At 35.1% G+C, this 27015-nt stretch overlaps 1 protein-coding gene and 1 non-coding gene across 3 annotated transcripts in view; both read right to left on the bottom strand.

Annotated features, from left to right (window-relative positions):
• The window catches only part of LOC123554209 (translationally-controlled tumor protein homolog), a 39391-nt gene extending 27820 nt beyond the window's left edge, over window positions 1-11571 (bottom strand). Inside the window, exons 1-2 of one of the 2 annotated variants that reach the window (XM_045344189.2) lie at window positions 11435-11571; window positions 1193-1269 (exon numbers count right to left, since the gene is read on the bottom strand). In XM_045344189.2, coding sequence (XP_045200124.1) covers window positions 1193-1269; window positions 11435-11462 — 105 coding nt within the window. In that variant the 5' untranslated portion in view covers window positions 11463-11571. Of the gene's footprint in view, window positions 1-1192; window positions 1301-11434 lie in introns of those variants that run through there. The other variant, XM_045344190.2, reaches the window with a different exon arrangement.
• Trnaa-ugc (transfer RNA alanine (anticodon UGC)) lies at window positions 9838-9910 on the bottom strand. Its single transcript has one exon. It is a non-coding gene; the product is annotated as a tRNA-Ala (tRNA).
• Window positions 11572-27015: the final 15444 nt, after the last annotated feature.

Genomic DNA, 27015 nt, shown 5'->3' with positions numbered 1-27015 from the left:
CAAGTGACCCCTGGGACGGGGTAAATTTTGACCCCGGGGGTCATGATTTGAACAAATTTTGTAGAGGTCCACTAGGCAATGCTACACGTGAAGTATCTAAGCTGTAGGCCTTCTGGTTTATTTTTAGAAATTTTTTGAAGATTTTCCTATGTAAAATCAAGTGACCCCTAGGCCAAAATTGACCCCGGGGGTCATGATTTGAACAAATTTTGTAGAGGTCCATTAGGCAATGCTACATGTCAAATATCTAAGCTGTAGGCCTTCTGGTTTATTTTTAGAAAAATTTGAAGATTTTTCTATGTACAATCAAGTAACCCCATTGGGCGGGGGTCAATTTGATCCCCGGAGGTCATGATTTGAACAAATTTTGTAGAAATGTACTAGGCAATGCTACACGTTAAATATCTAAGATCTAGGCCTTCTGGTTTATTTTTAGAAAACTTTTGAAGAGTTTCCTATGTAAAATCAAGTGACCTCTGGGGCAGGGTCAATTTTGACCCTGGGGGTCATGATTTGAACAAATTTTGTAGAGGTCCACTAGGCAATGCTACACATGAAATATCTAAGCTCTAGGCCTTCTGTTTATTTTTAGAAAATTTTTGAAGATTTTCCTATGTAAAATCAAGTGACCGCTGGGGCGGGATCAATTTTGACCCCGGGGTCATGATTTGAACAACTTTAAGTAGAGGTCCTCTAGGCAATGCTACATGTCAAATATCTAAGCTCTAGGGCTTCTGGTTTTTGAGAAGATTTTTTAAGATTTTCCTATGTAAAATCAAGTGACCTCTACGGCGGGGTCAATTTTGACCCTGGGGTCATGATTTGAACAAATTTGGTAGAGGTCCACTAGGCAATGCTTCACACCAAATATCTAAGCTCTAGGGCTTCTGGTTTTTGAGAAGAAGATTTTTAAAGTTTTTCCTTTCTGTTGCCATGGCAACCAGAGTTCTGCATGGAATTCAATTCTTTGAACAATTTTTAAAGACCATTCAAGGAACATCCCTGTGAAGTTTCATCAAAATTGGCCTGTTGGTTTAGGAGGAGATGTTGTTTAAAGGAAAGTGTGGAAGGACGGCCGCCGGACGACGGCTGGACGGTGAGCAATCACAATAGCTCACCCTGAGCACTTTGTGCTCTGGTGAGCTAAAAATGTGTGGGGGCATAAAAAGAACACTGGATGTTAAATACATACCTTTCCCTCAACAGATATAAGGAAGTTATCAGGACCTTCAAAACCCAACTTGTATGCATCAGTAAACAGCTCTTCATCTGCAAATAAGAGCATTTGTATTTTAGGAACTAAGCTGACCTTTTGAAACTACCCCACATGTCACATCCAGGGCTCAAATTTATTCATTTATTGCACTTGCAAAATTTATGTTTTCGAGTACAATGAATTTTTACTCGCAAAATCAAAACATTACTCACAGTTTTAGCAATGCATTCAGAACTCAGATTTGCAAATGGGCAGGGTTCGAATTTAAGCTCGCGTACTTGCAAAATGCGAGTGACTTTTGCCCAAACTCGCAAAATTTTGCAAGTGCAAAATCTCGAGTAGAAATTACTGTCGACAGTTTCAATTTTCTTTAACTTTCAGTTTCGATCTGTATGACTGTTGTAAATACGCACTTAATGATGTTCACACAGTACGCACCGATTAATCACGTTTTTACACAGTGCGTGGACAGTTTGCAGATTTTGATTATGCAACACGGTAACTACCGGTATGCGCACGCACAATATTCGATGGAAAACTGTTTTGTACTAGACACGCTTACCGGTAGTGTTACCTTGTCACGAAAATCGTACGTAGAAAATATGCAGTTTCCAGAAGCCCAGCTGGCATTCGTTAGCAGTATTAGCAGTAGAAATCACAGAAATAATAGTAAGGAAAAAAAGAAAGACTGATTTTCATGGAAATACTTTCCTAATTTGGATGTTTAACCGTACATATTTTTCCCAATATGACAGTATTTGCGAGTCGAAAATTCCCAAAAATCACAGGGGCCTTTTTCCCAAAATGGTCAGAAAAAGCCCTGGCACCACCTATGGGTGCCATCGCTCGTCTGCAAGTGCTGGACAATATGTAAGATAAGAGTTATAGTTCAGATTTTCTAAGTACAAAAAGGGCCATTATTCTGCCAAAATGCTGGTCTACATAGTCCCCTAATGATGAGAAACAAGTGTGCAAATTTTTGAAGCTGTAGCTCTTACAGTTTTTCAGAAAAGGTGACGTAAACAAAAATTTTAACCAAGCTCAAATTTTCTGAGTACAAAAAGGGCCATAATTCTGACAAAATGCATATCAGAGTTATGGTTTTTGGCCTACACAGTCACCTAATGATGAGAAACAAGTGTGCAAAGTTTCAAAGCTGTACCTTTTACGTTTTTTGAGAAAAGTTTAAAATTTAACCAATACCGACAATCAAGTGCTGACAATACCTCGTAGATTTTTTTTCAAAAATTAGACAAACTAATTAATGTTAGTAACAGTTTACACAGTATATGTAAGTTGGGACTTGGAAGTAATTTTATTTACTGCAATATGGCCAGTATTTAAATTTATAATTATATTATCAGTGATTTTTTTTGGAAATAATGAAACTACCTGTGCCTGTGAAATTGGGAAAATAATTGCGACAAATCCAGAAATTGGGAAAATAATAGCAAGCTTGTTTTGTTCATAAGTTGTTAATATTTTGCCTTTTCTACTGATATATCTAAGACAGATGGACTAGTTCTTGACTGACAGTGTTTCCATTTTGTTTGTAACAAAATGCTGTCTGTCAATGATGAGATACAGACTTTGTGAATTTCAATAGTTTATGGCTGTTCGACAACAAACTACTACCGCCACTGTATTGGGAGAATCAGAGGGGGGAGGGGAGGGATATGAAATATTTTGGGGGGAAAATGGAAGGTTTTTTGCAAGGGGAAACAGCCAATATTCGGCACTAAAAATGGCCAAAAAAAATCACTGTATATAAAACTGATGGACTTCTTTTTTGAACAATTATTACCGTCATCAATAAAATGCCCAGTGACTGTGATATCCTTCTGTGGCTTAACTTGTCCAGTGATCAGATGTAAGCGTCACACGAGATTGTTTGTTGATCAGTTTGATAATTTTTCTGATTCGTAAATCTTGGCTATGTAGTTAGTAACGGTGCAGGCGCACGGTGTTCTGTTCCTTACAAAATGTTTTGAAACCTTCCCCTTCTACTATTGAGATAGGACAAAGGTCACGCGCACATGTATGTGTAGGCCAATTTTTGCAGGGCTTTTTTCCCCTATAAATCTGCCTCCAGTAAAAGGAGGTAATCCCAATGCAAAAAAGTATGTTTTTTTCCCAAAGTTGAATTTAAAATTCCCAAATGATTATACCTTTCAGGGTTTTTGCTGTTTTAAGATAGTTTTGCTAATTTGTATGTATATTTAGGTAAAATATAATACTGTTGAACAATTACTGAAATGCAATTCATTAATATTTCACACAAAAACACATTTATGTAGATTTTGGTAATTTGCAAATTGTCCCAATTAAGACAATTTCCAAGAGCATTTTCCCAATTCCACCGGTGTCGGTGGCATTCCCAAACTGATGAAAAAAAGGCCTGTTTTGTGTACACGTCAGCCATTTTTTTCTTGAAACAACCGGAGTACGATAGACAGAAATCATTGTTTCTTTACGTTAGGACCTGAAGCAGCGGTAAGTTCTTGTTTTACTGATTTGTGAACGTATTTAAGATGATTTGTCATGGTGCTGGTGCTACCACCAGAATATGGAAGTTCGCATAAATACGTAGGTTGCATTTTACTTTTGGGGTCCTTCTTTGTCAAAAATACCAGGGTTCACTTTAAGCTCGCATACTCGCAAAATGCGAGTGACTTTTGCCCAAACTCGCGAACTTCTGCGAGTGCAAAATCTCAAGTAGAAATTACGACGGTTTTAATTTCTTTAACTTTCAGTTTCGATCTGCTGTAAATACATATTTAATTTAATAACGATGTTAAACACAGTATGCATCGATTGATGACGTTTTTACATAGTGCGTGGATTGTTCGCAGATTTTGATTACGCGACACGGTAATTACCGGTATGCGCGCACAATACAGTGTTTCAGATTAACTTTTGAACTTGGTATAGTGTTACTTCTAGAGCTCAAAAAGGGCAGGGTGCTGCCTAAAAGGGACAGTGTGCTGTCCGAAAGGAGCAGAGTGCTCTTTTAGACATGAAAGTTACCATAGCAGTAGTTGCATTTCTAGATGTCTATAGTTAATATGTATTCCATTTATCTTTATTGCACATTTAAAAGAAATGTCACAGAATAAAGTGGTAAATCTTCCCAAAAACAGTTACATAGTTTACAAAGGCTTAAATTTACTTACTTTATAGTTTAGGTTAAACCATTCAAGCCTTTCTCTTAAAAAATGTCACCAAGAATGTCAACTGATTCATATGAATATGAAATAGTGGAGGGTCTTAATATAAGCTTAATCTTGAAACCAAGATCATGTTGTAAACAACATAGTAAAGGCCTGTTTCAGGTCACATTGTAAACTAATAATTATCAAAAGTCATGTTGTACTGATCAGGTCTTTCATCAATATTTAATTAACAGAAAAGTGCTATTACAGTCTGGTTAAAGTTTACTAAAACACATATTCAAAATATACTATCCGGATACTGGTACACTTTCGGAATGTTGTCTGAAATTAGTTTTTTCTCAGTTAACATGACCCACTACGGTAAACCAGAGATAGTTCCTCAAATTTTGATGTTTCTCATCATAAAAAATACACTGACAGTCAGCTTTTTTGAAGAAAATATGGAAAAATTGCATACGACATCGGGAGTAATAAGACTCGTGAACTGACATCCTAATCTTACTTTTACCTTCGATATTCATTAAAACTTGTGCATTTCTAGTTGAAATTACAGTAGAATTAAACTGCATTGATATGTACTTGTTATAATACTAAACAATGGTCTAATTTAAATTTTGACCAAAGAAATCTAGGGCACTTTTCACGTGCTCGGTAATCAGCTGGCTGCTTACGAACGCCTTTTTGACATTACACAGGATCCATACTCTTTATCAATTAGTTCTAACACTTTACTGATTCTCATTACCTGTGTGCACTCGCCGTGACGTAATTTGCTGATCAAAAATCGTCGAGGCTTGGCAACAGGAAATTGGCCGGATTTAGCAGAAGATCAAAGGCTAGAGGGCACATTTGAAGGGCAGCGTGGCGGCAGTAAAAAAGGGCAGGGCGGGGCGCCCCGCTCTAGAAATAACACTATTGGTAGCAAGCTGGGCTCCTAGATTATCGTGTTCACAAGGTAAAATTAACAAATTTTGGCTCTTTCAGGGGTCAATCAGTGGTCGTAACTCCGGAACCTGAATACTTCCAAACCTCAGAGCGTATAGCGTTCACGGTTGGATTTTGAATTTTCTGCCATTTTTACTTGTAAAATTTGTAAATGTTTATTAATCAAAAAAGACACGGACTTAATTAAACGTGTAAACGTGGGGGCCTTAGTCTCTGGTAAGTCAAAAATTTGGCACACAGCTTTCAAAAACAATGAAATGAACACAAAAGATATTTCCGGTACATAATACATTGTGATGTTATAGAGCTCCTAGGACGTTATTTCACTTTAAAATCAATTAAAAGATTTACAGAACTGTCGATAATATACGCACCTGCTCTACATAGTGACTTAGTCTAACTAATCTGACGCGATATAGAGTTATTTTTCTTATGGGCAATATCTCCACTCGCGTCCAACTTGAAAGACCAAAATAGTGGAGGAAATTTCCGATGAAATTTTCATCGCTGCCGATTTTGGTTTAAATGAATTATGTGCCGATTCTGTTGCGAATACAAGATAAAAGTGAAATAAAACCTTCTGCTTGCAAGCCAGATGCTCTACCAACTGAGCTAATCGGGCAATCAATATCATAGACAAATTATATACATTATCAGCATGCCCATTCACCCACTGCAGTATGTGAATCACGCATAAAATATCAAATGCACACATAAAAATCACTTGTTGGGGGTACATGCACGCAGAGATCCGGAACTCCAGTTCAGCTGCCAAATCGATGTTTATTTCATCGCGCACTTGCCAATTCAGGGTTCATACGGCCAGACTAACAAAAAATTCAAGGGGTTTTCAAGGACTTTTATTACGTTTTCAAGGATAAGCAAAAAATTGAACAAGCACTTATTACACACGAAATGACTGTCTTACAATTGGTGAACACTTCTTACATCCAAAATGACTATCACGTGATATAAGTTTTTCTATAAAGTTCCAATTTGCAATTGATCAACACTTTATCACACACAAAATGACTGGCAAACAATTGGTCAACACTTCTTACATCAACAGCGACTTATCATGTCATATAAGATCAAGTTTTAGGTGCCTCTGGCTGCTGGGGGCGAAGGTGGAATAGTAAACACATCAAGAGTGGCCGTGGCTGACCCTCCAGCCCTTTTTTGTAAATTTGGGGAAGGGTACCAGGTCCCTTTTGGAGGGGGATTTTTACGTCGCGAAATCATTGTTTGGAGGAATATATTTGCTGAAAAGTTGTTAAAATCAGGACTGAAAATCAAAACTAATTTCATTTTATTTTGCATGGGGAATTTTTGGCCAAGGTGGGGAAAAAAGTATACTTTTTAGATTGGGGAATGGGGCCGAATTTAGGCCCTAAAATCAGCATAAAAAAAGGCCTGCCCTCGATTAGGTACAATTTCTTGTGCTTCTCAGACTTGACGTGCGATTTCAGCGCTGATTCACCCATTGAACTAATGTCAATAACTTTGTTACAATATTTGCACATGGCTTTCCGTTTGTTTTCGTGCTCAACCAGCCATGGATAGGATACAAGCCACTTTTGTTGAAAATACACGACATTTTCTTCAATATCGGTAACGGAAATGGTGTCCGTAATTTTTACACGTTGTAATTTTCCTAGTCCCAGTCTGTTTAAAACCCGTTTCGTACGGTACACATAGGTTATGTAGACATTAAACATGGCGATGCGTACATATAACAAAGCGTCTTTTACGATCTATTTTTATTAAGCTGACCAAAATTTCTGAAGAAGGAAATTCAAGGACTTTTATCATAAAATCAAGCACTTTTCAAGCAGTTTTCAAGGCAAGAAACGAATTCAAGGAGTTTTAAGGAGGTTTTTGCAAATTCAAGCACTTTTCATCTAGCAGCTTGAAATTCAAGGAGTTTTCAAGTCTGTGCGAACCCTGCAATTGTTTGGTATGGTCTAAAACGCAGATCCGGTCCACGAACGTTATAATTTCGTTTCCATCGTCGAATTCTCGGCGTAATTGTCAGCTGTATAGAGGGGTTTGTAGTGTTTCCTGCAGACTCTTAAAGGGGCATGGTGTTTCCATTGAAAAAGGGCACTTTTAACGCGCAGTTTGGCATTGAAAGGGCATTCGTTGAAGAACGCTTGCCAGCGTCATTTTACAGGTGCCATTTTACATACTATTTTCACATTGCCTTTGAGAAGCTTTCATATCTCAGATATGGGGTAGATATTTTGTATTATTCTTTAGGTAATGCCTACCATGTTGTGAAAGAGCTTTCCTTTCTTTTGCTTAAAGATGACACTGATGATTCATACTTTCAAATATTCTTATACTGTTACCCTCATGAAGTGTTGGCTTGCATTTTCAGAGAAAGATATCAGGTGATAATTAATAAGCAACAAGTTTTATGATTTACGTTAAGAGCATAGGTAGTTCGTCAAATCTACGTGTAATCAATGACTTTGTACCTATATCGCTGATTAAATCCATTGTTCTTCGTTGTCAGTACGATTTAGACGACAAATCGACACGGAAAGTAATATTTTGCTAGTGTTTTGGGCATGCGAAAACGAAAGTAGAATGCGACGTAAAAAGTACATGCTGTGAAATTTACTAGACTAGATCGTCTGCCACTATTTTTATCACTCCCTCGTTGCTCGGAAGTTTCTGCGATACAATGACTGACTATGAATCTGTTTTTCCATCTAATCATACAGTAGTCAGTAATATGAACATAAATGTGAATACCTATGGTTCATTGCGAGTAATAACTCAAAATTTCGGCTTGATTGACGCATGCGGCCGTGCACTTTCAACTTACATTTTGGCCTTATAAAATCGTTTTGACAAATTATTATCGAAAACAAAACTAGGTCCTTGCATTTTTAGTTTATTCAGTTATAACTAGATCAGTTTTTATAACTTAATCGCTAAGTTATCGGTTATTTTCATGCCGATGTACGTTTTCAAATCAAGATGGCGGCGACTTCTGCATCGGCGCGTCATGAATGTGCTTTGTAAAGTACGACTTCGTAATTAATTAATACTAATTATAAATCAAGACATCGGTCGATTTTAATGAATTTGGTATCATTCTAAAGCTTAAACGTTTCTCTTATTATTTTTATAAATGATATCCGTAAAGGAATAAAATAAATCTTGTAGATAAAATCGATAAAAAATATTTTGAGTCTGGTCAATTTTCATGGGTTGGTCGGCGATCGGCAAAGGGCAAACGGCAAACATTCAATATTTTATTTTTAAAGGCCTAATGAGCGCATCGAAAAGGTGTGCACTCAATCTACATTTTAAATGACCACAACCTTTTGAAATAATTATCGTTTAATTGACCGTTTTCAATCATATCTTCCATAAAGAAAGTACATGTAGCTTCAAAGTCGGCGTCCTAAAAAACACAAATTGTCATCTACTGTTCCCAATTAAAGTATCCTAAAACAGTAATTGATTGCATAATCCTGTCAGTTCTTAATCAGGGTCATTCACGGTTGATGCACCCGCGTGTCGACCTGTTATCAAAGGCGCTAATTGACGATACAATACACGGAACATGTCCCGCGGACATTGGCTATCCAGACTGGTTTTGAAAGGGCACTTGTCAAGATAAATACACAAGCCTCATAGAATAAAAGGGCACGTGGCGCAAACGGGCAGTTTGAAGGGCAGCTTGGCGGCACTTAAAACGGGGCATGGCGCTGCGCCATGTTAAAAAGGCCTGCAGGAAACACTAGTTTGGTAAATGTTTTAGTCGGACGTCACACGGGTCGTGTGCAAAAAAAGAATGGATACGAAACGCAAAAAGGCATTTTAGCTTTAATAAACTCAGCAAAAGGTTAACAGTATTTTATTTTTCGATATTTAACTGCAATTTTGATACACATTGCATATCTGTAATAGTTTGGGCATTTATTATTGATGGACGAATTTTACCAGTCATCAGCTGACTGTATGTTATTTCGGACGAATCGTGTTCCGTTCACGAGATTGGGAATACATGAACCTTGCTGAAAACTCATTTATATTTAGTATAATATAGGGAGGGGTCTTTTGATTCAGAATTTCATATCTTAACTTTGGAAAAACATTTTACATTTTCTAAAATCATCTCATCTGTTATACCCCACCCACGAGAGTTCTGTCTGAAAAAAAAACAAAAAAAAAAAAACAAAAAAAAACATGCAATATACAAATTTCAGTAGTTAAATAGAAAATTTTCAGATCTGCCATGTAGTGTACCCCCAAATTTTGAAGTGTACCCCTATTTTGCAAAAGCAGGGGGTACATGTACCCTCAACTTTAAAAATGAGTGGGCATGCTGCATTATATACACACTGCTACATTCCTCCCTCCTTTTTTTCAAAGACAAACTCAGATTCTTTTGACTAACCCAGCCATTGCTTCACCCTAGCTCTAGGATTCCAAGGCTAGTCACCACACTCATGGCACCAATGTAATAGGAGCGGAAAAATGTGCAGCCCAATACAGGACTTGAACCTGCGACCTTCTGCTTGCAAGCCAGATGCTCTACCAACTGAGCTAATCGGGCAATCGATACCATAGACAAATTATATACACACTGCTACACATGTATCAAAGGAACGGTATCAAAAGGGGATTCAATTCCTCATTATTTATGTAAAAATTATCAACTAATTTCCAAAAAATACGAATTTTCTGGTGATTTAAACCTACTGGTACTGATGATAAACCGTACAAAGAGAGTTTTTACATGCAACTTTTTTATTCTGCATTTTATATGTTGGTATCAAATAAAGCTATAACATTTGCCTGAAAACTACACTCAAATTATATTATAGCAACTCACACGAGTGGCCTGAAAGGAGTTATTAAAAGTGGTCAACACCTAATGTACAGTCATTTAAGTAACAGAACCTTTTTAGTACCCTTGACACTTATTTACCACTATACTGATTATAGTAATTTAACTCATGTGTAGCATGATCTATTGTGATAATAACCTGTGAAACAACTTTGATTTAATCGGCTAAGCCCACTAGATCGTTTGTTACATTCGTATGTGATATAAATACCTTTTTAATTATGAAATTAACATTTAATTAGTAAAATTAACATTTCAAGTAACCAAATTAAAAAATATTTCATAAAAAAAAAAATGATTGATACTACATATTCATATATGTGTACTAAGGTTCCCAGTGTACATAAAGTGTCTGTACAAAAGGACACAATTCGTAAAATGGACTGTAGCAGGTTGACCTAGAAAATCGACACTTATCATTTACAAATTTTCTTGTATATGTATATGAAACTTTCCCCAAAAACTGCAACATCTTCCGACAAGTAATGAAAAGTGACCCAATGTCACCGTATGACCACGCTTCTTTCGATGGCAAAAAACCCCCTGTACTTCGTGTCTTAAGACCATTTCTCATTAAACTAATTTTGTTTTAGAAGCTAACATGTATTTTAAATGTAGTTTTAAAGGTACAAATTGTAACTGCATGCGCGCCGATGTTTGTTTTTAGTAAGATAACGCCGAATCACGCTCTGACACGAGCTCACGCGAGATTACAGCCAGTTGCCATTCTGTGTATTTTATACTTCTTTGATTTTATAAATAACCGATTGCAATAAAAAATTTTCAAGGTGGTCGACTTTATCATCTGTCCGGGTTTATCATCAGTACCAGTATGTACACAATTAACGTTTGACTACATAGTGACCTAGTGAGCAAGTAAAGGATAGCTTTGATTTATGATGATGTGTGAAAAATAATATAACAAGCAAACATCTGAAATGCATTTCAAACTTGCAATTTGTCTGTCTGGAAGTATAAAACGAGATGTAACAATAACCAGTGTCTAAATGCAAAAATTATCAACCTATCCTCTATACCCTAAAATCCGCTATATCCTAAAGCACTGTATTCTACGGAGAGGAGTCTAGAAGTGGTAAGGCACTGTTTTTTTTCATCCGATATTTACTTTTGTATACTTCGTCCTAAAATTTTAAAACATATCTGAAAAATTCCACCGGTTACTAGAAACAAAAACTGACAAAAAACTGAATGAGAAAAAGAAACTATTACTTGTACACACATCCTTATAAATGATCATTTTGAATGGTTGATTTGTTTGGATAATTAATCCTGCTGAAAATATGTCAGCTAATTTCGCAAGAGAAACCGGAAAAAGGAAGTTACATAGAATTATCACCGGGCATGCGCCAGCCGCCTACAGGATAAACACCACTAAATCCGGCTGTTCTTTGTTTCATATAAAATCCACTTACTTTCTAATCGTTTTCGACATTTCTAGCATATCAGATATTCAGAGACTTATATTCACATTAAGAACTGAAAGGCAAGGGGTGTTAACTTTTATATAAGAAAACTACAGTTCGTTAAATACAACCCGCTGAATTTACTCCTTTTCGCTTCTTTCAATGTCTCTTCTTACGCCCCAATTTTTACCTAGCTTGCGATAGTTACATGCCAATTTCGATAGAATTCTACACATACATACTGAAACGCAGTAGAGTAAAAGAAAACACGATTCTGTTGAGAAAAGGTACGAGGAAAGTAAGAAAGATTGGCACTATTTATATGTTGACTACTTGTGATTAATGTGGTTCCCTGTCCTATAATGGTCCCCGTCAAAATGGGAACGAGTAACATCTAACGAGTAATATATTTGTTCGGTGAGTTTGTTTACAGATTTGATTAGTCATTGCTGCGTAAATACTGTACATATATTCGGTGGTGGATTATTCTATTCAATTCTACTGTGGAGTGGATTATAAACCGACGCAGAATCTGCGGTTCTCAAATTCTGGAGGGAAAGATTTACTATAGGTCAGAGACCATCAATTCAAAAAAGTACAGGGAACTTACTGGGAATGAGGTAAGTGTATACCTGGGAATAAGGTAGTGTCTGTGCGTTCCGATTGGTCAGTCATGCAAACAAACCCAAGAAGTGAATATTTTTTTCAAAATGGAATATTTTTACTGCATTTACAGTATTTCATTGTACATTTTGACAAAATTTGCTACATTTTATGTGTATTTAAAAAAGTTTCATCAAATGAATTTCTCCCGCCATGACAACGATGTAAACATCTCATTCACACGAAAATTACTTAAATAAAGTATCACTATTCATATGTTTTTCGTCCGATATTTTGGTGGAACTAAGATAGTTCTTGAAAACAATGTGATTGGATATACATGTTTCGATTTATGGAAGGCCGTACACGCCATAATGTTATAATGGAAGTCTATGGGAAAACAATTGGTGTTCTCTAACCTATATACAGAATACAGAATGGCTTCCCATTTTCGAAGTTCGCAGGGGACCAGTCTAACTGTCTAACTTGTAACCTGCGAGGCTTACATTTGATTTGGTAGTGATAAGCCTTTATGGCATGAACATACTAAATAGCTACCCTTCCATGAAGATTCTTTCACTGGCGAGTTACCGTGTAAACAGTTACCCGAGAAATGGATATTCCCATCTGCAGCTACAACCAGTGATATCATATTCAAGAAATAATTATAATAATAAAATCATTCGAACGGCTTTTTTTAGAACTATTTTTTTAAAGCAGCGTATTTAAACAAAGCGCGGGAAACCAACGTCCATAAACAGGAAATACGTCATGGCATTTCAAAGACAAATAACAATGTTTAGTTCCGGTTTTGTTTCATCACTTGCAGCGTAACGTTGTTAATTTTTGATAAAATAACGTTTTTTAAATCGAGAAAATTTAATATACTATCAGGAACAAAGAGGAACTGTCAAGGTATTTGATTTTTATTCCGTTTTTTTTAAAAAAAATAAAATATAGAATACTACATAGATCTTCTACATATATATAGTTCGTAATACGTCATACAGCACGAGAGTCATCTTACACCCGTCACTTACGTTATCTTGAAGAATATTGTCATTGCTGAATAAAAATTAAAATGTCACGGTACGGACATGGTCACGTTAGGGAAGAAGGTGTGCCAGGTGCTGCTGTAATTTCATTATGAAAATGGTATCTTAATGTCAAGCATAGATCTGTCATGTGATTTCAGCAAAAAAGAAAAAAGAAAACAAGGAAAAAATGTTGTACAGAAGAAAAAATAAATTAAAAAATCCGCCCATATGCGACTACCGTTTTTTTTTCACCCCATATTCCTATTTCGTGTCTGTATGCGTATAAGAGTTTTTTTCTAAGCTATTGTAAGTTTCATTTAAAGTATACCAGGAATCATTTTCTACTCTGATCTGCAGACAAATTACACATTTAAACTATTAAATATGTTCAGTCTTACCACTGACGGCTAGAAATGAGCAATATTTAGGCTGCAAATATGCATTTTTGGTATTCAAAAAATATACCCCAAACAGTAAAAGTGTGATTTTTTTTTGTTTTATTCATTTTTTACAGCAGAATTGCAGTACTTTTGTTATTTTCTATCAAATTCTAATTAAAATAGCCATTTTTCACCCTCATCTGGCCAGATTTTAATTTGTACCAATGTTTCCTTATAGGAATGAACACACTGAATAGCTGACCTTCTTTATTCTGCATAAAATTGATAAACTTCAAATGGCTACAGCACAAACCACGGCCCATTCTAAATGTCTGTAACTTACATTTTCTTAAAGAATATATACGTAGATCTTAATTCAAATTAAATAGTTGAGACAAAATACTGAAAAGCAATGGAGCGTGATAAATTCAACGACTATTTCGCAACAACGCTTGGACTAAGGGATGGCATAATAGAATTGAATTGGTTTAAACATATTTATTTCCCAATATGTACATATCAAATGATTATTTACATACATAAATTCTGGATTGGACTGGAAGCCAGTAGGCTTATTGAAGTCCTCTCCATACATATAATCAATTTACACAGAGTCCTGGCGTAATCGAAATTATAAAAAGGAAATGCTCTCTTATATTGTATATGAGTTGATCTAAGTTATCGGAAAAGAAACATATCAAACTAGCAAAAACAAAGCAAAAGTATATTAATCAAAATCAAAATATAATGTAGATTTAGATAAGTAAAGGAAATCAGAGAGTAAATGGACATGAAGATGAAGATAGGCGACAGGGTTTTTAGTTTTGTACAATAGTAAATTATCTAAGGAAGCGTTTCGATTTCTCTATATATCTGTGTACTGCAGAAAGATAGTAATATTGTCTTCGTACGAGAGAGACTGGTCACCACAAAGGAGAACATTTAAAGATACATGGCAATAACTAGAAACTGTCTCCAGGAGACTCATTCGTAGGTCATTGTACCTTTCACAGTGAAGGAAGTAATGATTAGCGCTTTCAGCGTAGCCACAAGTACAGTTTGGAGAGTCAATAATGTTCTTTGAATAAAGATCTTGCGAAAGTGAACTACAGTTGGTACGTAACCTAGAATGTAAAACCTGAATTTCTCGACTCCCATAATAATAATATTTAGGAACATATACAATATTCAAGTTGAGGTGGTGTTTAAAACTAGATAGTGATTCAGCTTCCCGAGTAGGTCGTGGCAATTCATTGAAAAGACGTACAGTTGAAGGAAGAAATGAGTTTTGATAAAGTGTTGTGCGTGCACGTGGAACTTGTATGTCGTCTGCGTTGCGGAGACTGTAATTAGACCTGTCTTCTACGAGAGGCGGAACTAAATATGACAAGTATTCAGGCGTAAGACCTTGTTTCATTTTATAAAGAAGAATTAGTTTATGTTTACTTCTTCTATCTTTCAATGTGTCCCAGCCCACTTCTTTCATTAATGTCTGGATAGAAACTAATTTAGTAGTACCGGTCACGATGCGGGCGGCTTCATATTGAATTTTTTCTAGTTCATCGGACTCTTCAGTTGTACAGTTATCAAAAAGGACATCTGCATATTCAAGTATTGGTCTTATATAACTAATATACATTGTTTCTAATGATTTCCGGTCTAAAATGAATTTGAGTTTCCTCATTACATTTAGTCTATTGTAAGCTTTGGATTTAATGTATTCAATATGTTGGTTCCATCGAAGATCATTAGAAAATAGTACACCTAAGTGTTTGTGATTTTGAGCTTCTTGAACGATTTGGTTCTGCATTATGATTGGTGGATGGGGGAACTGGTGTATTTTTCTTGAAAAGAGAAGACATTCAGTTTTCTTTGGGTTAAATTTAACCAACCATCTTGCAGCTAGAATTGAATTAATTAGGGAACACATATCTTTTCTAATAGTTCAAATAATTCAAGGAAAGTTAAATAACATTGTAAAGAAAAAATATTCCCTTAAAGATACCTATAGGGACATATAAGAGATTTTAGTTTTTTTTTTTTTTTGCAATTTCTGGCTGAGAGATCTGTGCTTGACACTACAATTTTACAATGTGTTTGCCTTACAGAAAATATTTTCCTGTACCAAATATGGCCCCCATTTTTCTTGGTTTTTATTCAGCACTGATAATATTGATTACAAGGATAATTTTTTTAAAAAAAAGGATAGAAAATGGCTCGCTTAGCTCTTGTTATGAGACGGCAGGGGTGGAGCTAAAAATGATATGCCATTGAAAAAGGTCTATGGACGTTTATAGTTCCGCCTCGATAGCTCAGTGGTAGAGCGTCCGTTCGAGTGCGCAAGGTCATGGGTTCAATCCCTGGCTGTGCCATACCAAAGACGTAAGAATGGTACCAAAATTCCCTTGCTTGGCGCTTAGCATTAAATAGGAAACAGGCTTCCCATCTCTCATACATTTTTGGCGATGGATATCATCAGGAATGAGGTGTCGAAAGTGATTTATCTAAGTTGAAATAACTTATTTCCCAATCGACCTAAAATAAATAAGTATGAAGTGTCCACATAGTCCCGATGCAAATTTTGTCATCATTCATTATTACCACCAAAGAAGCAATCTTAATCATTCTGCCTAAAAATGAATATAAGCATGTATCCAGTCCTTGAAATATTTCCAGTGTTGAGATCCTAATGACATTTGTTTCAAATACACAAGCGTCTAAGTGCTAAACTGGCCAAGTTACTCAAAGTTTCCCTAACTGTTAAGCTCATTTCTGTAATTAGGGAGAAGCGATCGATGCAACATCCTACTTGCGATAGATTGGTCCTCTGCGTGTCATTGAGCTCTTTTCGTTCATTGAAGACAATCTGATCACCTCGTCCTTTATGCTCGCGTATTTACCGGAGTATACGGAAATGCCCGATGTTGCACGATTGATGCGGCAATATGGCTTTTTCGGCGAACGCCGTCTAAGAACGAATTCGTGACCAGGACTAACCCATGCCATGTGACTTAAGTTTGCAATTCAGATTACTTGATAACGCATTATAGATAATTTATCAAAATGAAAGATTTATGCAACACTCTGCTTGATTGGACGAGAGTGCCTATTTTTTCACTCTGCTGATTGTGCAACGTTGAGTGAAATGTCAGACAAAGCGTTTATACTTAATGACGCTGTTTACAGTTTTAAAGCTACGTTTCGCTTTGTATATTTAGCAAGACTATTGATATATCTAAAAATGATAAGTAAGTTTAATGAATATAATAAAAACCTGTTCAAATACTAACATAGTAAAAAATGCATTTTTGAAACTAGCTGAAATTGTTACAAAATGTGTTTTATGATCGTCAGCTATGCTCAATACATATTTAAATGCTAAAAAATATTCGATAAACTTAACCAGGGGCGGAGGAGAGTGGGGTGGGGGGGGGGGGGGGAGGGATCCTGACCCCAAGTGTCTGTGATAGAGAGCTGAATACGGTCTGCGTAACACATGAATAAAGGTGTGATTAGCCGATCGATTAAAGTCTTTTAGGTAGAGAAGTGTCTTCCAGACCAATGCTGTAATTATTCGTCGTAGAAAACAAAATTGCATCCCTACGAAACCTTTCTGAAAAATTAAAAGAGAACTATTTAAATTGTTTAAGTGTCGTGTTTAGTTTTGCTATTTGCAAAATGTCAGATAGATGATAGAATAACACAAATGATATGAAAACCTCATAAACTTCTTGTCTTATTACAGTTCGCCGACCATCTTTTTCAAAGATAATTCTTTAATCCAGCTTTCAGTTGGCCATTTCATAAACGAACCACCGTTTTGATTTAGGCTGCTGGCTTGCTCTTTTTAACTGAAGGAAAAAGCTGGGAGCCAGGAATTGGAGATGTTCGGCGTTTTAGGTAATTTTCATAGTAAAATTCTATCGTAATTACTTAGATTCAAGCTTTGGTTCGTATCCATAACAAAGAAATATAGAACTTTTAGAATGTACAAAAATGAGGCACCTCTACCGTATATGGTTATTCAATAATATCAATATTTGCTCGAAATTCATAAACAGTTACGATTATAAGGATCTTACATTCCTGCCTGTTTAATACAGGTTTTCCTTACCCGAGGGACAGTGTGGAATGAAAAACCGAGCGTTAGCGAGGTTTTTTTATCCAAGCTGTCCCAAGGGTTGGAAAAAAGCTGTCGTACACAGGCAGACATGTTGGATCATGTTTCTTGCATATCACGTTCAAAATAGATCGTGATGACGAATATAGGAGAGATCGCCGTGACGTCACGCGTTAACATCTGTTTATCTGGTGGTTGGCAAAACAAATGATTTTAACACCGTTTGCGTACTGAATCAGAATTTTTAATTTTTAATAACTTTTTTGCTCATTTATGGATTTTCAAAATTCAAAAAGATTTGAAATACTAACAATCTTCATATTTTTGTATCCAAATATCTTTTTTCAATGAATAACCGTTTTAAATGACATATAATTTTAAAAGCGGCGTAGTGATTTTCACAACCTTTAGAAAAACAGTGTAAGTTAAGCGTTCATAATTAATCCATTTTATTTCGAAATAACAATTAAAAGTAATCAATAAATTGCTTGTTTTATAACCTTTCCATTGATCAAAAAATTATTTATGTAATTTGTGTTTTAAGAAAGTTTAGACCGTTAGAAAAACATCACTGTTTACAAAAAACATGGACGGTCGGCTTCTGCCCACCCGATCACTGTCTTATCAGTTCTAAAAATAGAATTTGTATACAAACACGATCTCTCCTATATTGCATTATTTTTATAGTTTATGACGTCATAATAGTGCCAGTACTAAGTGACGTCACCGGAGTGCACGCTATTTTGTGACTAGGTTTTTTCCCTAGGGAAAGACATGAATATCTATCGCTGGCGTGTGCTCGGACAAATGTATACTTTCCCCGCTAGGTAGGCAAGAAAATTATTTATGCGTCTTGAACTGCTCTATTATGCAATGCATGCATGTGAATAAAGAAATGATACTAATATTTTGTTAAATTGATTTTATTGTAGATAAATTTGCAATAGATTCTACTTTGTGAAATTAAAATCTAAAGGAATCTGCCCTTAAATATCACCTAATTTTCAGAGTTTGGCTTGGATTTCTTTTGAGGACTTTTTTTCCTGTATAGTATACTTAACTAAAAATTATTAATCAGCAATAAAACTTCATGTTGGAATTAGTTTGAGGTTCGTGCATTTTGTCTAGTAATATAACCGGCCTAATGATTTATATTTGATCTTTATGAGACGTGCTACTGGTTAGAATGTTTTACTTTATAATATTTAGATCTACTTTGAAACTGAAATATCTGGGGTTTAAATTTGGGCAAAGAGGTGTTATCATCGAGAAAACATTGTTAACACTCTAGAGGATTTTTTTTTGCTGGATCTCCACACTGGCCATAGCTTTCGCAGAAGCGGTGGTTCCAACGCTGCGGCGGTGGAGGATTCGTCGCAGAAGCGGTGGATAAATATGACCGGCTGACTGCATTACGGTAAGTTTTCAAATGAGTTTTCCCATATTTTTTCACGTTTGAATGAAAACAACCAGTGAGACAGGAGCCCACATGACATTGTGTACTCTTCCAGCCACAAACACTTGTTCAGTGCAATTCTTTGTCATTAATGTAAACACTTCTGTACAGTTTGACGAGGGGCCGCCGTTTTTGTAGAATTTCCTTCAAAAATGGTAAAATCTTGTACAAAACGACCCATGAGCACGTTTGCATTAAATCGTAAGTATGACACTGTCAAGCAACAACTATTTCTTAGTAATCGGTGAAATTTCATTGCAGGCATATAAGATAATCGACCAAAAAATGATTCCAACGTAGTGGCGGTGGGTACAATTGCAAAGCATTACGGTGTATCGTGTTTCTTTAATGTTCGTTATGGACTTTTAACTTAACTAAACAGCACTTTCCCCCGGATTTTGATTGCGGTAGGTCCATGAAATCACTTTGACATTAGACAGCAATAGAAACTGAATATTTAGTAATAATATACTATTGATTTGCACTTCCGTTCTGTTGAATACATACACGATAAGTAAGCTTAATGTTTTGAACCATAATTATGTTACTGAATCTACTGCCAAGAAATAACACCATGTTCCTTCGTACCAAATACACCTCAGTTATGATTGTTTATATGAACGCATGAAAGATTTCGTTAACTTCATTTTCCCTAAATATATACAAAATATCAACTGACAATATCGAGTGTTTGATTACATACTGACCACATGCGACTTTTACATCATATAACATACCTACTTGACTAATGTACAATATAATGGCTAATACGTATCATACCATAACAAAATGCCATTGAGCATCTGCGTTATATGAGTTAAGACTTTTTACAAGTAGGCTGATTTATCTCTACTTCTACAATATCCTTTTCTTTTCTGAGGTTTACCATAGGATTTCAAAATGTCAAGAAAAATGTTTAGATTTTTTGTTTCAACATTGAAAAATAAACGGAGAAACAGAGTACAGACAACTGAGTAAAAAAGACAAATACCCCTTACATAACATCCCTCTTCTTCTTTGGCTGGAGACGGTAAAGTGGTAAAATTGTTCTACCTTACATGAGATGAGAAGCAGAGAGATGTTTGTAAGGGATATTTGCCTTTTTTCAATGTTTAGAAACATAGTGAAAAAGTAAAGAATCCTCGCCTCATAAGGTTTTCAAAGAACTTCTTTATCAGATCCTATTCTTAAGAACTCCTTTTCATCTGCCGATGTTTTCTCTGAAATTTCATCAAATAAAACAGCGTCATCCATTTCTTGTTCTCTGGAATTATCAAATTTTCTTTATATTTGGACGGCGTATGATTCAGTTGTTTCTTTGTCGTCTTCTTGGCACTAGAACAAGGAGTAAAAGGTCTTTCATGTTTGATTGGCGTTGTGACAGTTTTTGAGGTGAATGAAGTTACTGTCTTTTATTTGTTGTATCATTGCTTTCTGTTTGTCCTTTGTTAGTTGTTTGTACTCTGTTTCTCCGTTTATTTTTCAATGTTGAAACCAAAAATCTAAAAAAAATTCTTGACATTTTGAAATCCTGTGGTAAACCTCAGAAAAGGAAAGGATATTGCAGAAGTAGAGATAAATCAGCCTCCTTGTAAAAAGTGTTATGGTATGCTACGTATTAGTAATTGTACTGTACATTAGTTAAGTTGGTGTGTTACATGAGGTAAAAGTAGCATGTGGTCAGCAATAAATCAAACAATCGATATTGTCAGATGATATTTTGTATATGTTTAGGGAAAATGAAGTTAAAGAAATCTTTCATGCGTTCATATAAACATTCATAACTGAGGTGTATTTGATACGAAAGAACATGGTGTTATTTCTTGGCGGTAGATTTAGTAACATAATTATGGTTCAAATCATTAAGCTTACGTTTCGTGTATGTATTCATCAAAACGGAAGTGCAAATCAACAGTATTTCAGTTTCTATTGCTGTCTAATGTCAAAGTGATTTCATGGACCTACCCCAATCAAATTCCCGCGAAAAGTGTTGTTTAGTTAAGTTAAAAGTCCATAACGAACATTAAAGAAACAAGATACACCGTAATGCGTTGCAATGGTACCCACCTCACACTGCGTTGGAATCATTTGTGGTCGATTATTTTATATGCCTGCAATGAAAATTCACCGATTACTAAAGAAATAGTTGTTGCTTGACAGTGTCATACTTACATAAGTTTTCGATTGTTTTAAGAACTATTTTGCTTCAAAAATGATCGATCTAACAAAGAGGATTTTCTGTGTGTTTTTTTCTATATTTTTTTGTAAGTCTGCTACATTATTATTATTATATTCTTTATTATAGTCTCATTCTTGCATATACATTCATAAAAAACAGCAGTATTTATACAATTAAAAATAACAAGACCATTCTAATATAGAATTATAAGAGACTGTTATAATAGTATTTACAACAATATTGCATAGCATATCTAACTAAAGTTAAAACCTGAGCTGATGGTGCTAATCTTGACTTAATTTTCTAACATTAATAAGCCTAAAATCTGCCGTAAGAAAATAAAATAAAAGATGATCGGCAATATTGGCACAAAGGTGCACAACTTAAGAAATGGATCTAAAAAATCAATTTTTACACCAGATAAGATCAGGCGTAAACTGATTAGCACCACCCTCTCAAACTATATACATTAGTTACCAAGAAGGTTATAATATCTGCAATACAGTATTGCAGAAAGAGGTAACCGGAAGAGATAATATTTCATAAAAACCACAAACTGTCCAAAGACAGCACAACTTGACTTCTTGAAACCCTCCATTATAAAAATACCTAAAACATTTCAAAAAGTCAAGCTAAAAAGGAAGAAATAAAAACCATAGAAGGGACTGTTAGTGTTACTACATACACAATAAGTCTTATAACAAGAAAGTAGTATATTAATTCAAAATCAGTCCTTGTAGACATGATTACTTAAAAAGAACAGAAAAAAACCCCAAAAATACCCCCCCCCCCCCCCCCCCACACACACAAAGAAATGACAACCCTACCCAAACCTTGTTATTAACTAATTGCAATGTAACCATTATAATGTGTATAAACTATCAGTACGCCTTTTGAGAATAAGAGAACAGGATTTTGCTGTCAATTTTACCATATCTGGGCTAGAAAGAATAAAATTCAACTTATTGTCATCTGATAGGTTCCGAAACTGTTCATCAATCGATAATGCTTTATTAAATAAATCCTTCCTTATAGAATCATAATTATCACAAACTAACAAGACATGTTTTTCATCTTCAACTCCTACTCCACACACCGGACATACTATCTGGCTAACCTCAAGCCTTTCAAATCTACCTGTTTCCAGTCTTATAGGGGCCACCCCACACCTAAATTTTGATAATGCAGACCTATGTTTATATGGTAAATTCATTTTAATATATGGCTCAGTTTCAAAGCTAAATATAAAATTACGGTAAGTTCTTAACTTGTTATGCCCAATACCGCTGCTGCCATTAATAACATGCAAAGACTCAATCCGCTGATCTAAATAATCATTCATTGCATTTTCTGTTAACTTCTTACACATAGAACTTTTACTTAATCTAGATTCAGCATTCAAAAAGTGTACACAATCATATTTATAAAACAGTTCTTTAATTCTATGATGCCAATTTTTACATCCTCTTCCTGCATGTCTCGAGCCATAATTAAACACAATATTATTCAATCGAGAAGAGTCCATTCAATCGAGAAGAGTCCAAGAGAAAATCTACACCATGTATTAACAATACATCTTAGTTGTTTAATGAAAATTGGCTCCCAACCCATGTCACCCGCCACAGCAGTATTAGGAGTATACCTTCCTGTCCCTAAGTAAAACCGCATAGCTCGGTTCTGAATGGCTTCAATGCATGAGAAATTTCTAGTTCCCCAAATAGACGCTCCGTAACCAACAACTGGCCAAACAAGGCTATTATACAGTTTAGTGAAAACTTGAAAAGGCATACCACCTAACGCCTTAAATTTAGCTATCGATAACCCTAGAGCTCTGCCCGCAGCTTGAGAGACAATTTTAGCTGTTACATTATAATCAAAGTGCTCTTGTAATACTAGACCTAAATATACATATTTATCTGTTATATCAATACAATCTTGACCACAACTAAAAACAAACTGAGACCTTTGCTTTGAACTACCTCTAAAGTGTAAAATAATACATTTTCTAGCATTAATTTTCATGTTATTAACACTACACCAATCACTCAAAGTACTTAACATAGTTTGAAGATCTTCTTCGTCATTAGCAAGAAACACAATATCGTCAGCATATAATAAAATTGAAAGCATTTCACCATTGTCAAGTTCTAAACCAAGGCCTTATGCCTTAATTTTCATTCCTAGTTCATTAATAAAACAGTTAAAAAGGACAGGTGACAGAATGCAACCTTGTCTTAAACCTATATTTACATCAAACCAGTCTGATGAAAATCCATTTAATCTGATACAAGAGCTAACATTTGAGTAAAGTGATTTAACTGCATGTAACATTTTACAATTAATACCCAACTTAGCCAGTTTAGCCCAAAGTATTGAACGATCTATACAATCGTAAGCCTTCTTAAAATCAATGAAAGCAGCAAAAGTTTGTTTTTTCTTTTTTAAACGGGTTTCTATAATAGATGTAAGACTGGAAAGATGATCACCAGTACTACGCTTTTTCCTAAAGCCATTCTGCTCATCGATAAGTGCATTATTTCTTTAAAGCCAAACTGAAAACCTATCATTTAAAATAGAGCAATACAACTTGTACATGGTGGGAGCTAGAGTTATTCCTCGGTAATTCATTGGCTCTCTCGGGTCTGTATTACCAGCTTTTGGAATAGGTTAATAATACCTCTTCCCCAATGTAATGGTATTTTACCAGTTTCAAAGCATACATTAAAAAAGACATGTAAAAATCTCACTGCCGTATCATTTTTGAATACCTCATATTGAAGACTGTCATAACCATTAGCTTTACCAAGTTTAGCTTTCAAAACAGCTTTTTCAACTTCAAAGAAAGATATATTACCATCAATCTCAGGTATGAAATTTTCATCCAAGACCTGTTCAATATTATAATATAAGTTTTCGGTACGGTTGCCATTTAATAACTTCTCAAAACTATTTTTCCAAAACTCTAGAACTTCTTCTGGGTTAGTTACCAAATTACCATCATCGCCAATGATTTCCATTGGAATCTTTTGTTTCTTAGTCTCATTTATACCAGTTTTACCAATTGTTCTCCAAAATCTATTCTGATCTGTCTCAACCTGACTTATCAACTCTTCTGTAAATGAAACCAGTATTGCTTTTTTCTTTGTTGCACTTGCTTATCAAACATTTTACGATCATTTTTGGTTAAGACTAGGTAATTTACATCTGAGCCAATTCCTTTCTGAAGTGCATACTTTATTCCATAAATCAGTTAAAGTATCATTCCACCAAGGTTTCCCGATTCTTTTCTTTTTATTAACATAGGTACTGTTCATAACTATACGTTTTTGTGGTAGTTTATCCAACATATCTTTTTTAATTACAGAACAGAGCGATTCATAAGTATTATCTATATCATCTTGTGTTCGGTACCCTTGTTCTAAACAATTGATTGTATGAAAAATTTCACTAACAATATTATCATCTTTTAGAAAAGACTCTGAGATGTTATTTACCTGAAAATTTGTCTCAGTTTCATTATTTCTACTATCTTCATTAACACTATCGAAGACAAATGAAATATTCCATTTAAGAAGAGAATGATCGGGTATACTAACTGGCTGTAAAATGTTAGCAGATCTTACTAGATCTGATGAACGAATAACATTAAAATCTACAAAAAGGTGCAAGTCATCATAACATACAAGGCAATAATCCACGACAGAACAACCCTGAGGTCTAACACAAGTGAAATCATTATTGATACAATTCCTTCCATTTAACATGCTACAACATGATTGTTTTTTTAATGTTCGTATTAAATTTTGATGCTGCTTATTTTCAAACTCTTGAATAAGATTAAACTTCTTTATAACAAATAATTTCCTCAATCCGATCAACTATTAACACATTTCATTCAGTCAATCAACAACTTCTCATGCAATTAAATACCATTAACACCTTCCAATCAGCCAATCAACGACTTTTAATGTGATTATAATAACCTTTCACACATTTCGTTTATATAGGTATAGGCTTATTCTATTTTTTATTTTAGAAACCCCTGTCCCCCGACGTTTGAAGTATTTTTTTTTATATTATTGACAAAAACGAATAAAAAGCATGTTGGTTATCTTCAGTAATACATTTGTATTTGATATCAGTTGTTTATTTATTTTTTTATTTTATTTCTAATTAAAACTTCTTTTATTATGACCAGGGATAAGGATTTATTGCTCTCTCTTTTCTTACTATGATTCTTGAAAAGTTAATTATTATATTATATTTTTATTACTAAAGGCATTTGATTTATTTCTTTATTTTATTTCAGTTAATTGTCTTATGTTTTCAGTATATTTCCTTTATTATTTTATCCAACCTTATTATCTAAGTTTAACCATTTCCATTATAACTCCTTCAAAACTCCCGATGATTTTAAATACCAATTTTCAAAGTCAAAGATATCATAAAAAAGCGAAAATACCTCATATATTAAGGGGGAGACAAAATTACCAAAAGTGGGACGAGCTGACTAAAAGGGGGACGAGTTGACCAAAATGGGGACGAGTTGACCAAATTTTATCATGAGGGGGACGAAATGACCAAATCGGGGACGAGTTGACTGGGGGACGAGTTGACCGGGGGACGAGTTGACTTGATACCGTCAAACTGTACAGAAGTGTTTACATTAATGACAAAGAATTGCACTGAACAAGTATTTGTGGCTGGAAGAGTACACATGTGGGCTCCTGTCTCACTGGTTGTTTTCATTCAAACGTGAAAAAATATGGGAAAACTCATTTGAAAACTTACCGTAATGTAGTCAGCCGGCCATATTTATCCACCGCTTCTGCGACGAATCATCCACCGCCGCGGCGTTAGAACCACCGCTTCTGCGAAAGCTATGGCCGGTGTGATCTTATGAAACCAGCTCAGAATGTTTAAACTGGGTCAGAAACTAGCTAGGTCACTTAGCCAAGCAATAGAATCGCCTTGCACTCATTAATCTTTGCCAATATTTTTTGGCATATTCGTTATTTTACGAAGTATATCTATATATCCTGAAATTATCTATATTAACTAAAATAACCTATTTTATGTCTTTTATTTTTATTTTCGTAGTTTTTATTATGCTTTCATTTTTTCGTCTACTGACGCCAGATGCTTGAATTGTCCGTCGGATGAATGAGCACTTGTCCAGTCCAGAATTTTCCTGTAAATATTTGGAAGTGCTGGTAACGAGTAATTTTTCAAGATCTAAGATCTGTTCAAGAGTTTGGTAGACATTTTTACAACGATTTATTGACATGTACATGGAAGAATGTTGAATACCGGTTAATGTATTTCTTTAAAAAAAAACGAACCATTAATATCGTTATAAGTGTGGAAAGTTTTTCGCTTGTTAAGTTTGCAGATAAAATAATGTAGGGATAACGCATGTTTTTTTTTCTGCAGAATTCCGAGGGATTGGTTGGTGCCCGAGAGATTCTGAAGATTTTATAACACGAAAACAACATGCGTTAACGCTATTCTAGCATAAAACGCGTAAAAACTAATAAACGAATAAAATATCCGTCAACGTCATTAAATTTTCATGAAACGCGCGGGAAAGTCTGTTTTTTCTTTTTCACGTT

This window comes from Mercenaria mercenaria, chromosome 7 (assembly GCF_021730395.1).
Source record: "Mercenaria mercenaria strain notata chromosome 7, MADL_Memer_1, whole genome shotgun sequence".
Classification (NCBI taxonomy): Eukaryota; Metazoa; Mollusca; class Bivalvia; order Venerida; family Veneridae; genus Mercenaria; species Mercenaria mercenaria.
Note: the sequence above shows the minus strand (reverse complement) of the source record. Positions and strands in the feature narration are given on the sequence as shown.